This window comes from Charadrius vociferus, unplaced genomic scaffold, assembly GCF_000708025.1.
Source record: "Charadrius vociferus isolate BGI_N301 unplaced genomic scaffold, ASM70802v2 scaffold247, whole genome shotgun sequence".
Taxonomy (NCBI): domain Eukaryota; kingdom Metazoa; phylum Chordata; class Aves; order Charadriiformes; family Charadriidae; genus Charadrius; species Charadrius vociferus.
Window position 1 is genome coordinate 2063 of NW_009649188.1, and position 15142 is coordinate 17204.

Consider the following 15142-nt stretch of genomic DNA (forward strand, 5'->3'; position numbering starts at 1 on the left):
TCGCAACAGTCAAATAGAATTAGAAGAACGTGGTATCCACAATGATCCTCAAGATTTTCAGTATGTAAGGAATGCTGAACTAAAAGTCAAACCACAATAGTCTCTACAAGTATATATTTATGAACATTTAGTAATGATAGTTTATGAATGCGTATGAAAACTATAAAAGATACAGCCATGCTACATGCATCTTAATCTACAGCCATGCATTCTGAATAAAGTCCATGGGAGACTGCATTATATCTAAGTTTCAAGCAAAAAGCAAAATAAACAAAAATGCTTGCAATAAACACTGCAATCTTAATTACTATTTTAAAATATTTTTTTGAATTTAATTTATATTTTAAATAATGCTTGGGACATTATGCAGTAAACAATTTGAACCATCCAGTGGTTCACATATGAAGAATGATATGTAAAAGAAATATTAATGAATGAATAGTAGAATCTTTTAATTCACCATGATTTAGGACAGGTACCATGGAATAATCAGGAAAATTGTTTTTTTCACAATGCACTCTCCGAAACCTGTATCCTCAATATTCCAAAATGTTATAAAGAAAAAAACAAAACAAACAAGCAAAAAAGAAGAAGAAGAAGAAAGCAGGACCATGCTGTTCACCCACGCACCTGGAGGAACAACTCCAATACCATCATCAACATCATAATCTGAGATGTCACTATCACTGATTGGCCGAGATCCTGCATAACAGTAAGGTAAACAAATACCTGAACATCTGGTCGTGTTATAAAATGTAAACCTACTGAAATTAAAAAGATGATTTTAAGTCTAAACAATAGAGGAGAACTAAACTCCAGTGACTAACAGTGACGTTTCACAAGACAGCTGAGCCAATTTAACATCCTACAGCTGCTGCAGCATCCGTTCCCCTTCTCCTTCCCTCAAGTCCTCAGTAATCCTCTACTAGCATAGTTTATCTCACTAAACCAGCAAAAATTTAACTCAAATAAAGAAAAAAATTACTTTTGTGCCATTTCAGTGAGTAAGCTGAATCAGCTTGCTGAACAGGAAAGGAGAGGTGGCAGCATATGGTGAGAGAGGGGAAGAGGAAACAGCACTGCCAGCTTTTAGAAAAGTTCTCATGAAAACTAACCTTTAATTCGCTCACTCTATACATATCCTCATGCAGTAATTACAGCAGTATCACATTTTTATAATTAATTCCTGAAAGTGCACCAATTTCCTATGCATTGGCTGGAATGAATGATTTCCATGTTTAAGAAAAAACAGAAAAACAGCTTGGAAACGTATTTTAAAATAATCCCCTGTATCCTTCTTATTTCTAAATAAATCTTAAAATAATTTAAATGAACAGAAAAGCTACAATATTCAAATATTTCAATACTTTCGTTGTTTTAATATGCCTCATACAAACCTGAAATCAGACTCACCAAAACAACTGTACCTCCCAAATACATGCATACAATTTCTCTTTGCTGCAAAAGTACACTGCTCATCTGATTGTATAATGAGCATATCGGATGTTGAGATTAACTATGAGGAAAAGTGTTTTTTAAGCCTTATAAGTCCTTAAGGACTTTCTTTTTTTAAATAAAAAGCTTTTCATTATTAAAAAAAAAAGGCATCTAATGACAATATACTTCAACTTTCTATTTAAAAGGAAATTTATGCAAACAAACATTTGAACGATTTTCTTTTGCTAGTGAAAACCAAAACAATTCCAACAGATTTCACATACTTGAAAGTTATGCAACACAGGTGAAAGGCTGCCATGTCACAATTTGCATTTCTTTTCTGCCACACATTTTCATTATGTTTAAAGAGTATGAAACAGTATTTTTATCTTGTATATGAAAGTTAAATACCATTGCACCATATCCAGCATTTCTAATTTAAAAGAGATTAATGGAATTTGGACCTACTTTGTAATTTTTTGCTAGTGCTTTCTCCACCATGAACGTGTCTTCTTGGCATGAAAGGTGATGGCTGAGGCAGAGGTAGTGAAGATTCATCATGTGTCTGTAGCTTATACCAATGTGGTTCATCATCTAAAAGTGCTGTCTCCAGCTCTATAAGAATCTAGTAGAAAAATTATCAGGTTTTAATTTTACTGTCAAGGTACACACACACAAACACATATATATAATACATATGCATATGCATTCAAAACCAAACAATGAACTCAGGAGAAATGTGATTGTATGTATCACCTCTCCAAGAAATTCACTCTCTTCTTCTTGTACTCTTGGCTGATCCCATACGGTTATTTCAAGCATTCGTTCTCTAAAATCTCTACGATGTACATGTGAGTAGAGAAAAGTTTGGTTCCATTTTGGCTCTAGACTTTTCTTTACTGTTTTGGTCCTCCTTTTACTCTTATCACTGAAACATAAATATATTTTGTGAATTGTTTGTAGAGATAAATCACAACATGTCATCTACTCATCAGGACTCACTGTTTTCATTCTTTCTGATCTCATAACGCTTAAAAGAGAAAAGTATTTGCTGTACTCTGGATCACATTCATCCAAAAGTCCACAAAATTTGATACTGATTTGCATGATTCAAGCACATTTTTTTGGTTATAATTAATCTAACTATAACAAATTATTAAAAGGAATTCTTTACTTCAAAAGCATTCATTTAGAAGTCGATTCAATACATGGTAAATTACAACGTAATTTTCTAAATTGGAAAACTACTACCTTCTGTCTGGAAGAAAATACATTTTTACATAGGGATTCCTGGGGCGTCCATCTACTCTTGGTGGCAAATCTGTTGCTTGCAGAACATTTACTATTAACTGATGTCCCACTTTGTCGTACCACAGTTTAACCTACAGGAATCAAATTACCAGAAAACATTACTGAAAATGGAGAAAACCCAAAATTTTCAGGCTGCATCACATTAACCACATGTAAAAGTAACCACTGTTTTTTCCAAGAGACAATGAGATGTATTTTATTTCAAATCCCTTAGTATTTAGTTAAGTTTGATGGAAAAGATGATGGTATATACCAGACTTTTGTATTTACCACAGCTGAATAAAATGGTGGCGCCTGATTATACTTACATTGTTTATTGTACTTACTGTATAATCTTGTCTCTGTGAGTGCATTTAAACCCGTCTATGTCTTAGCTCTGCACCTTAAAAGCTGCATTCAAATAGGAAGCCCTGACTGCAGCTAAACTCGAGCCATAGTTGAAATCTATCTACTCCGATTTGTCACCTTGCAAATGTTCTTCTGAAAAGCATAATATACAGCTAAACAATTTCTTAAAAGAAACATAACATCATGAAATTTTTGATCCTGCTGTATACTTAGAAATTAATATGATGAATATAAAAAAATAAGAATGTACAAAACAAAGTCTAAGTACTCACAGTATATTTAATAAGCACAGCTTTGATTAGTATTACACACAGTCCCAGGATGTAGTGTGTATCTAAATTAAAATGCATTACTGAACAGTGTAACTCTTAACAAATACACGGCTCTTTAAACACTCCCATAAAGAAGATAAAGTGGTGCTACGCTTGTTATCTGCGGCTTACTGGCCTTGTACATGAGTCACTATTGTCAATGCAGAGGGTACAGGATGACAAGTTCCAAGTCACTTTTATGGGCTCCTTTCAATGTAAATTCCTGCACTTTTTGGTGTATTAAGACAACAATTCTTTAGCTCTGCTGTGATTACAGTGATGGTTTGTGAGTGTGTACAGGAGGTCTTAAAGAACATATGAGAGATGTTAGTCATTACCAACAGCAGACATTTCTCCTGACCTCCCAATCCACCTTGGGAACGTAGAGGGCTGAGGGACAAGCACTTCACAGATTTTCATTAACAACTCAGGAAAAACAAAATATGCTCACAGAAAGCTGCCCCGGTAGGACTTGTGGTGCATCCCGTAGGGCTCCAGGGCTGGTTGGAGATATAACAGAAATCGAAGGCCTTTCCATCTTCTGAGATTCAAAAGAACTTGAACCTAAAAATACACAAGAAACACATGACTTTCCATCCAAAATTTTGAAGTTAATTTGGATAACTTACAGGATCATAGAATCATAGAATTGTTTTGGTTTGAAGAGACCTTTAAGATCATCAAGTCAAACAATTAACCTCACACTGCCAGGTTACCACTAAACCATGGCCCCAAGCATTGCATCTACATGTCTTTTAAATACCTCTAGGGATGGTGACTCAACTACTTCGCTGGGCAGCCTGTTCCAATGCTTGAACAACCCTTTCAGTGAAGAAATTTTTCCTAATATCCATCCTAAACCTTCCTGATGCAACTTGAGGCTGTTTCCTCTTGTGTTATTACTTGTTACTAGTGAGAAGAGACCAACTCCCACCTGTCTACAACCTCCTTTCAGGTAGCTGTAGAGAGCAATAAGGTCTCCCCTCAGCCTCCTTTTCTCCAGCCTAAGCAACCTCAGTTCCCTCAGCTGCTCCTCATAGCAATTATTCTCCAGACCCCTCACCAGCTTCGTTGCCCTTCTCTGGACACACTCCAGCACCTCAATGTCTTTCTTGTAGTGAAGGGACCAAAACTGAACACAGTACTTGAGGTGCGGCCCCACCAGTGCCGAGTACAGGGAGACAATCAGTTCCCTAGTCCTGCTGGCCACACTATTCCTGAGACAGGCCAGGACGCTGTGGGCCGCCTTGGCCACCTGGGCACACTGCTGGCTCATATTCAGCCAGTTGTTGACCAACATCCCCAGGTCCTTTTCTGCCAGGCAGCTTTACAGCCACTCTTCCCCAAGACTGTAGCGCTGCATGGGGTTGTTGTGGCCCAAGTGCAGGACCCAGCACTTGGCCTTGTTGAACCTCATACCATTGGCCTTGGCCCATCGATCCAGCCTGTCCAGATCCTTCTGTAGAGCTTTCTACCCTCAAGCAGATCAACACTCCTGCCCAACTTGGTGTCATCTGCAAACTTATGAATTGCTTTTCCTTTGAATTGTATAATGCTTCTACTTTTACACAGTAAAACTGGAATAATATACAAAAAGATTTTCAACTGAAGTAGACAGCATAGCAAAAAAGACTGTCTGGATACCCTTACCCCAGATTAAACCTCCCATGTTTTGTTTTATTTGAAATAACATATTAAAAAGTGCTCCTCATATAACAGTGACAAACCACCCCAAGTGTTTTAAATAAAATATTGTCCTCTGACAGAATCACACATCTCCCGTGTAACCCAAACTATTTTATGATTCTATGTTCTCAGATCTTTGAAGAATAAACCCATATCTGCTGTATGGATTATACTCCCGGTAGCCTCTGAAATTTGAACTCCCAAGGAACTGGCACACAGGAAGGTACATAGGATGTACATCTGGCGCCTGCTGTACATTAGTAGTTCTCCACCAGCAAAGTAGAGCCCTCTTTAATGAGATGAGCTCGTGTCAGGTGTAACAGCACTTGACAGCCCCACAGGACCCTGTCCCATGGAGGGGTTGCATCTTAGAGAAGGCTCAGACGAAAAAGCACTGGGAGCCATGGCCTTCACACACTTAGCTGACACCGTTCAAATTGGATAGTTAGGAAGAAAACCCTTCTTTTGAAGCATGATACACAAAAAGTTCACCTAACCAACATTTTCTTGTTAAGAAAAAGAGAGTAAGAGCTCTGGACTTAACACTGGATGGTGCAGGAAGTGAAATCCTGACATTATTTGCACCTTTGGCAATCCTTTATACCTGTTTTCTCTCTTATGTTAGGGCAAGCAAATGACTGGTTTGGGCCACAGCGTGTATACCAGTATGGTACTAACAATACAAGATACATAAGAAAACAATAAAATCCTGCTAACATTTGAAATCTGTACAGCTTTTAATCAAATCTATATTGTTTTGAATTTAACACAGAAGACCAAAACCCATTGAATTTTGTCATACAAAAACCTTGGAGCCAATGCAGACTCCTAGTGCTCATCTTTCAAAAAATTCACGGCCAAAACAATTGTGCTGGGTACAAAACCATTCTCAGTGAAAGGAACAAGGGGTGTACTCACTAGACTCTAACGGGGGGTGAGAAGTCTCGGGAATCCGTGGAATATCACTAAAATGTGAATATACACATAGTAATTAGAAACAATGGAGATGACAATGTGCTGTAACAAATACATTTCTGGGACACTTTTTTAGAAATATGGATCTGTTTCTGTTCTAATGGGCTACAAGGAAAGAAAGAGGAAATATTTAAAGACATATTTTCCACTAGTGATCATGAAAATCTTACTAATGCAAACTACTTCTTTCAAGTTAAGAAACTGGCAGACAACAATATGAGTACTAGAATGTTAATATCGTGGATGGATTCCACAATAGTTTTACAACTAGAATAATAAAGTTAGAGAGTTTTTAGGAAGAGAAAGGTGGCAAAAGGTAGTATAGCTACGGATGTTCACTATTTTTTGGAGGGGGAAAAAAAATCAAAAAAAATAAGACATAGATTAACTCACAAGTAATTTTTATATAAACGTCTCAAGGAGTTCACGGAATGTAACTGATGAAAATGTCTTATAATAATAAAAAGAAAAAGCAAATAATATTAGCAATGTTAAACAAACAAAAGAATAATGCATTTCTTCAAAGGGTAAAAAAAAAAATAATCAAACTATATTACAGTTGGGGATGGACATTATTCAACATACACATACCCAGCACATATACAGGTATAAGCAAAATCAAATTGGTTAAGTCCACACACATCTATTAAAAGTTTGCTATCAATAAATTAATTCTTCCATCAAAATCTGGATGATGCTAGCTCCTGACTCTCTTGTGTTCCCAGCAATCATTTCTTGTGAGAGCAAGAAATGACTGTTATTGTACAAACATTAGCAAAGCAGCAGAGCAAGAAAATGGAAAAAAAGCTCTGAGTGGTTTACTTGAAAATATTTTCATTTACACAAAATAATCCAAAATTGGAACCACAACAACATTTCTGCAGAACATTTACAAGATTGTAAGTCTAAAGCTGAGCATTTCAAAGGTATTCAGGCATTTCTCTGTTCAGTGAATCTTACTGTCTTGGATGCCAAAAAAATTAAGTCTCCTAGGTACATAAAAGTCACTTATGAAAAAGAAACAGACACTTCAGTCAGAAAAGGGATGTAACAGTGCCCAATCAATTAGTCTTAAATTTGCTTTTCATGTCCTGCAATTTAAACTTCTGGTGCATGTGTTTTAAAAAAGCCTATTTCAGCTCCCAGTTAATGTCTCACATCAGCTTACATCTTGTATCACTCCACAAGAATGTGCTTTTCTTTGCTTTCACTCTGTAACTCAAGAGTAATGTGGTTTCCTCAAACTCACGGAAATATAACTTCATCACTTATTCTTGACATGGCATAGTACTACTTCACAAACATATAAGCAGATTAAAGATGTGTTGCACAGCAGGGTGTCTGTGTAGATTTCCTCCTCTTAACATTTTCTCCCTTCAATTTCCAGGGCAATTCTCATCAGTCTGAAATATTTACTTAGCATATTCAAACTGATTTTTCTTGTGCTACAATATGAAAACTCTCGTATGCAGTATAGCATTGTTTGTAATAATATCCCATTTAGGGTATCTAAACGAGGGCTCATATGTGAAAAGAGTGTTTCAACATGGACAGTTCAACCTACTGTGTCAAGTTTCATAATTCCTGAGTGGATAAAAATGGTCAAATTGATAGTATTTTCCTCACTTTGAGCTGGTGATACAAAAGTCCTCACTAGGTAAATGACAAAAACGATCAGATCGTTCTTAAGACTTTACTTGTCAGAAAGGAAAGAACTGAGAGTATGATTTTTTAATGTGTATTTCTAAACCGCTTGTAATTCTTATTAAAAATTGACAGGAACAGTGGAAGCTAGAACATAAATTTTAGTTCCTGACAAAATGCATAATTTGCCATAGAAATGTTATTTGGCAGCTTTCCCACCGACCCTGTTCACCCCCACCATATCAGAGCTCATTCACCCTCAGGAAATCTCTAAACCTTTATAGTACAATGAAAAGCTTATATATATACACGCATAAATATACATATAAAAAATGTGTGTGTATATAAAATTATTGCTAGGAAATCTTCTCTTCCCTAATACATTTATCTTTTTTAAGTATGGCTCCACACAGAACTGCAAGACACAAAAAGCAAAGAAACTAATAAATTAAGTATGCGATACAGTACTGGTCATCACACTTGTGGCAGAGTATCTTAATAAACTCTGTAACAGTTCTGCTTTCCGCTATTGATTTCAAAACAGACATGAAATAATTCAAAGCTTAGCTTCTGTCCATATTTGAACTTCTTACAAATTCAACAATCCACTTTACATAATCATTTCTTAAATATTACATCCCCACAAGAAAAGAACTGGCATTATATATTTAGTGACTTTATCAAATGTATGAGTAGCATTTTTTTAAAACATTGGCATTTTAATTAAGGAATGAAAATCCTAAAAAGAAACTATAATCTAAAGCTTGTCAGGTAATAAAATGAGTCTTATCTAGCCTGCTCTTATGGATTGCAGGAAATACTCTAGAATTATGATTTAAAAAAAAAAACAACCTCTTCAGAAGAAGTAGTAGAAACCTTATGACTTATAATATTCAAAACTACACTAGTTAAAGGAAACTGTAAAAACACAGTAAGAAGTAGCACAACCACTTATTGAAAATAAGAGCAAAATTTTGCTCTGCTTTCAGAGCAATATGAACAACAGAAAGGTAATGTCACACACATTCCAGTAAAGAGCTGCTGACATCAAACTTTATCTTTCTCTCTACCCTGAAAGGCAAAGGTTTTGTGTGATCTTACATGACGTTACATATGACTATCTTATGCCTTATCCTGCCACACCTCAATGGATACATAAATTAAAGCAAATTACACCTTAGGTTGAGACTACTCTGTTCAGATATATGGTTTGTCAGGATCACTACTTTTTAAAACACAGGAATAGCTCTAATTTCTCTGAGGGTTATTGTCAAGAGCTTGATCACTGAAGACAAAACTAATTCAAATGTGGTTGTACCCCATGCTTCTTTAGGTTGCTCTGGGGATAGAAGCATCATTCTCTACACCCTATAGAGTTTTCAGTTTCTGTGTCCCCAGTGCTCATACTCCTATTTCCAAAACCGTTCCTTCCCATCAGAACCTGTAGATCAATCTACAGTTTGCACTAATTACATTACTCGAGCAACTCTCTGGAATTCAGCACTGCCTGGTTTATGATAGAGGTTCAACCTCCTTGCGAGGACCTAGAGCACAGCAGCAGTCCCTGCACAGAGGAGCTGAATCACATGAGAGAAACAACAATTTTGGCAATATTATCTGTGGAAATCCAAGCAAAGATAGCTAGCATCTGACAAATAAAACAGAGACAAATGAAAAAAACATTTGTTTTACCTGCACTATCCCATAGATCTCACCCGAGCACACAAGAGATGGTGAGTTAGTTACCACGCCAGGTTTCTTCTCCAAAAAGCACGCTGCCACAGGATTTTCTATGCTGTCCTATGTTAAACGCCTCTTACGTTGTATGAATATTCATAGGTAATTCTTCACCTCATATTTAGATAGCCAACCCACTAATTCTACTTTTTATAGGTTTCTTATCTACCTTGTGTTGCAATCATTAGCGTTAGTGTCAATTAGTTTCTATGGAGTTTTTACGGTACTATTGTGGTTATACTGTTTATTGTTGTTATGACTTTATCTGCTAATAGTGTTACATGTTTCACATTTTTCTCTAATAAACATCCTACAATTATCCATTACTCAAAATTACATTTGCTGGTAGATGAAGAAATCCAAATTTACAAGACTGAGCAAATTGTTTAGACATCAATTTTGTAACTGGCAGTCATCTAGTTTATGGGCTTACAGTCCTCCCATTATTCACTTAAGACAAACTGTGTCATATTTGGGCTTTTTAGACCTAATATGCTGGGATTTTTTAGAGACCATTAAAAGTGCTGGTACATTATTTGCATTATTAATACTGAGAGATGAAAACACTTAAATTATGCAAACGAACTATCGTTTTTCAGGTCTTTCGGGAACCTATTTCCTCACAGGAATTTTAGGTGTAATGGATTACCACTTAATGCTGTATCAAGCAGCTTTGATTTTGCTGAGTCAGCACCTAAAGCAGACATAAAACTTTGATACACTAGACTTGTTGGATTAAATAAAATTCCCTGTCATGAATTAGAAACAATTACATAGTTTGGATAGCAAGACAAGGAGAAGCTGGGGGGTCGAGGGGAGGGAGTAATCCTGTGCAGTAAGTTCTTTTTTGTTGACTAACATCAGGATTTCCTTCATTGCACAATGCATGATATTTTTCGTCCTTGTAAGATGACAGACAGGTAAATCCCAATCTGATACAAAACAACAGGATTTTGACTCATTTCTGATGAAGAAAGGAAATATCTTTCAATCTCAAAGTTACATGCTCTAGTTGCTTTGGGATATCCATTTGCTCTTCTCAAAAATACACAAACCAAAAACCCTCAAACAACAACAAAAAAATCAATCAAGACACAACTCTACAAGAATAGTATTATAGCATGCAAAAACCTCCATGCCAAGACTCCATTTATCTCAAAATAAAAGCACAATCTGATGTGCTTTACTTTTGTCCATGTCTGGAAAAAACATCCATGGGTCATCCAAAGCAAAACTTTACATTTTATTGGTACTATTTCTCGGTGCACTTTTTTAGTGCAAAATTTACTGCTCCGATTCAGAAACTTTCTTTGATTTTGAATGCACTGCATGTTCTGCATCTCAGTTCAACAGTTGTGGTATTTTCTCTCAATTTTTCTTCAAAAATATGTCACTGGAATGTAGTCACTTTGTACTTCATTTTTGGAAGCTATTAGATTTACCAAATTAATAAACAAAAATAATTCAATTGGTTTAATAATGAAGTTATCTTAAAAGTTTAAAGATACAAGACATTTGCAAATGTAGTGATAGCAATAAATGTATCTAAAGCTCATTAATTAAAATACTAATCTAGCACTTTCCTTTTACATCAATTTTCAGGTTTTCTTCAATTGAGACATGGAGTTCAAGTCAGATCCAGTATCAACATACTTATTTTCTGCTGATTTAAATATAAAAACTAGACTTCCAAAAATCTCCTTATGGCATTTTATTTTTAATTATAAAGACGCAGGACTGAATTTGCAATTTTCAGTCAGGAATGTCTCCTAATTTATCCGACTAAAGAATGTAAAATAAGGTTTCCTCTCCCCCACAGTCTCCATCTGGATGGTAATTTTAGCCTTTAACAACCACTATTATTGCATCAAGCTTTCATTTTCCATTAGAAGGTCAAATTCATAACTGGAATTAGAAACAAGTGTTAATTTTATTTAAGTACTTTTAATAGTCATTGCCATTAAGGCAGAACTCATTTGCAAATATAGTTAGACTTGCACTGTATAGACAAAACCAAACATCAAAAATTGACATGAAATGAATGTAAAAGAAGAATGTTTTAGTCAGAAAATTAATAGTGGTTTTTGTTTCTAAAACTGAAAACTTACCATACTTGAGACAGATAAATATTATAATTAGAATGAAATCTGGCAAATTCAAAATGAAATAATTATGCATTCATAAGGAGGAAACAGTTTACCATCTACCTACAGGATAGTGGTATTTAGAGACTTATAGTGACTGCACATGAACTCTGGGAATGTAACAAACTACAGTGTAATTTAAATCCTTTCAATTGTTTTTTCTAAACTAGACAAGAGTCACTTTTAATTGCTAATTATGTGACTGTTCCACAATATAAATGTGAATTTACAATATATGATTCATATTTAATCCTGTAAGACATAGCTCAAAACAGTCCCCACAGAGTCATGTTTGGAGGAGTACAGAATATCACTAAAACAATCGTGACAAATGCAGGGCCAACCCCACTAATCTTATCAATTTGAACAGATTTTATGATCTTTCTAAGGTTTATTTGGAAAATGAAGAATATAGGAATTGTTACCACAGAACCCCAAACCTGGATTTATAATAAATAAAAATTAAGATTATAAACATAACACGTTAATTCTATGCCTTCACAAACACTTTTGTGAAGTATTTCTGTTTCCACTTTTGACTTTGATGACAGTATTGTTTAAGGCCAAATACAATCTTTTCAATTAAGAGGTTTGGTTTTCCTTTTTTTAGATCTTTGAAGAAGGCCTGTTCAAAATCCTACTAGCATTGACTTACTAAAATCCTGCAAGACTTAACGTTGGCTGCTCCTTATTTCTATTTGTATAAGTTATTCTGATTTAATGAAGCTAAATGCCTGAAAACCAGTTTTTTCTCATGCAGAGGTCCACTTGATCCACCATTTTTCCTTTGCTACTCAGCAAAAACCTTGTTAGTACTTTGATCATAGAGAAAACAACATTTATACTTGTATATATCACTGTAAATATTCAAGATTGTAAATGGCAGTGAAGAAAATGGAATACACAGAATGTCAATAATAGAAAGTGAATCATATTCCATTATTAAGAGACAAAAAATAATGAACTCACAAACAGTCCCTTTAAAAGTCCCATTAGTAGAAGTAATAACTGTGCTTAAGAAGCAAGTCTTTAGCCTTACCCAATAGGCCTTGAAACAATAATTTCAACTTGAGGTTCTGATTTTGATTCTAAAATAATGTTGTAAACTTCTTCATTTGTAGCTCCAGGCAAGGGTTTACCATTCCATTCTAGAACTTCATCCCCTTGAATTTAAAGAGAAGTTTAGCTCATTTCCATATTCTTTTACAAAGAAGTGCAAAACATTTATGAAATCTATATAACCAAGTAACATTGGCCCAAATCAATTAAAAGGTGCGCTGATACCCAAAAAAAGGTTTTCGAGGAACTATCAAGGCTCCTTTCTTGTAACACAGCTGCAATTTGTACACACAGAACATATTAAAGAAACCACTTCTGCAAACATATTAAGTATGTCCAAAATAATACAGCACTTGTTATTATGCTATTAAATAAAAGAGCCTTTTTAAAAGAACCTTCATTAACTAGCTGTAATAAACTTTGAAAATAGACCAGTCTTCAAAAATGAAAAATATAAATACCTACTGTTAAGCCCTTAAAAATCATGATATTTTATTACAGTTTATATACTGCACATTTTGATTTTTCTACAAACAGGACAGTCTTCTCTGTCTGTGTCAAATGAACCGAAAATAAAAGCAAGGAGGGAGTCACTATCTCCTGAGAATGTTAGGGGGGACCGAAAGGAAAACATGACGTGAAAGTTATTTAGATAACTTTCTTTTTTCAGCTTGCCATTTCTGGAATTTAAATGGTATGTACATTACACTGTATTTTGGCCTTGTAAAAAGGTGAAAATCTTGAAGTATAGTTTCTAAAGAAAGATCAGTACATACAATTAAACTGCAGGAACATAGGGTAAGTTTACACTCTCATACCCCAGCATATGCAGCAGTCAAACCTTCACAATCACTATCTGATGCCACAAATAACTTTCGTTATTGACAATGTCTTTATGTTTATCAGATTGAGTCAGGAACAACCCTTCAGCTGCTGGCTTTGCTCCTTTCTGAGAACATCTAAGCCAAATGACCGAACCCGTGCTTGTCAATAAGCCAAGGAAAACTATCTTAACTGCAGTCCTATCTACCAAAACACATGGCTTCAATTTCTTTTTATGCTCAGCGACGCGACTGACAGCCCTTTTTCCCAGTCATTCTATATTTTGGTATTTTAAGAAAGGACCCCACAGAGTATTCCACTGTCTTTCACAGCATTCTGACATTCTTTAAAACATAAGGGCTTGCTAATGACAGACTTAATAAATGCTTGCTGATGTAAGTTTAATTTTCTACCAGGTTCTTTAGCTGAAACAGTTTAAAATATTTCGTATTTTTATTGCATAATCTTATGTCAGATGGGGAACAGGAATTAGATATTGCCTGGGAACTTCATTTAAAATTTATACAACTCAGTGAAAACACACTCAGTTTCTTCTGTAATTATGACTGTATTTTAAAGCTAACAACTGTTATAAACTAACATGTTGTTTTTACCTAAAATAAAATTTGATTTCTTTACAGATAATTGGCTTAATTTACAAAAGTATCCCAGGCATTAAAAGGAACAGAATGTGGCCAGCTTTGCAACAGCTATAACTTAATAGCAAAAACCAACAGGGGCATATGCTAAATTTGTAACACTAAAAATAATGATTTAAAACTGATTTGCGCAGCAATGAATCCATCACATTTTGAAGACGACAAAATAGGTGCCACATGGTTGAGAATCCTGAAGAGGAACATGTAAGGTGTCTGTATTGCTATTTTAGAGGATTAAGCAGCTTTTTGAAAGTCACCAGGACATCAAATGATTTAAAAAAAAATAATTGCCAAGAAGATTAAACATATGATCATCATAGACAGAATGCTAAATTAAGAGAAGTGGTTCCAATTATTCTTACTGAAAACTAGATCCAAACAGAGATTTCAGTGAAATGGCACTTCTGCTAGTTCTTACCAGACCACCGTCATCCATCTTTTGCTCACCTTGTCCAGTTCTTGTTCTTTTTGACCAGCCAAGCCCTTTTACATTGCCTCTTTCCTGTAAGATGCTGTCTATAAGGCTTAAATTCTGATTTCTGCTCTCAGTAACAGGCATGGAGACAGGAAAACACCATGCAGATACCCATAACTTGGACATATGCAAAACCCAACTGGACACAGTCCTGTGCCACCTGCTCTAGCTGACCGTGCTTAAGCAGTGGGGTTGGACTAGAGATCTCAAGAGGCCCCTACCCACCTCAACCACTCTATGATCCTGTGATACATTGCTGCAAATTTAGATGAGATGAACATCCTGGTCTTAAGTCCCACTGCAGTAGCTCAGAGTTGCAAGTCAGTCACCCAAGGAGCTGTTAGAGACTTTACACTGTAGATATTTAGGATAACTAAGATACCTGCACAAAGCTGGCTAGCAGAACCTACAGGTCAACTGCACCCTTATGGAGCCATTTCTGCCGGTGAGGCATATATTCCAGGATATCTAAGATGCCTCTAGAAAGGAGTATTAACGCATCTTGCATTCTACCCCCACTTACTGATGCATGTT

General features: G+C 35.5%; 1 protein-coding gene across 1 annotated transcript in view; it reads right to left on the bottom strand.

Annotated features, from left to right (window-relative positions):
• Window positions 1-630: 630 nt before the first annotated feature.
• RIMS1 (regulating synaptic membrane exocytosis 1) overlaps window positions 631-15142 on the bottom strand; it is a gene marked incomplete at its 3' end in the record, with an annotated part of 91540 nt that continues 77028 nt past the window's right edge. The window contains exons 10-16 of the mRNA XM_009888849.1: window positions 12633-12756; window positions 6012-6058; window positions 3859-3971; window positions 2689-2819; window positions 2194-2365; window positions 1906-2062; window positions 631-702 (exon numbers count right to left, since the gene is read on the bottom strand). Coding sequence (XP_009887151.1) covers window positions 631-702; window positions 1906-2062; window positions 2194-2365; window positions 2689-2819; window positions 3859-3971; window positions 6012-6058; window positions 12633-12756 — 816 coding nt within the window. The remainder of the gene's footprint in view (window positions 703-1905; window positions 2063-2193; window positions 2366-2688; window positions 2820-3858; window positions 3972-6011; window positions 6059-12632; window positions 12757-15142) is intronic.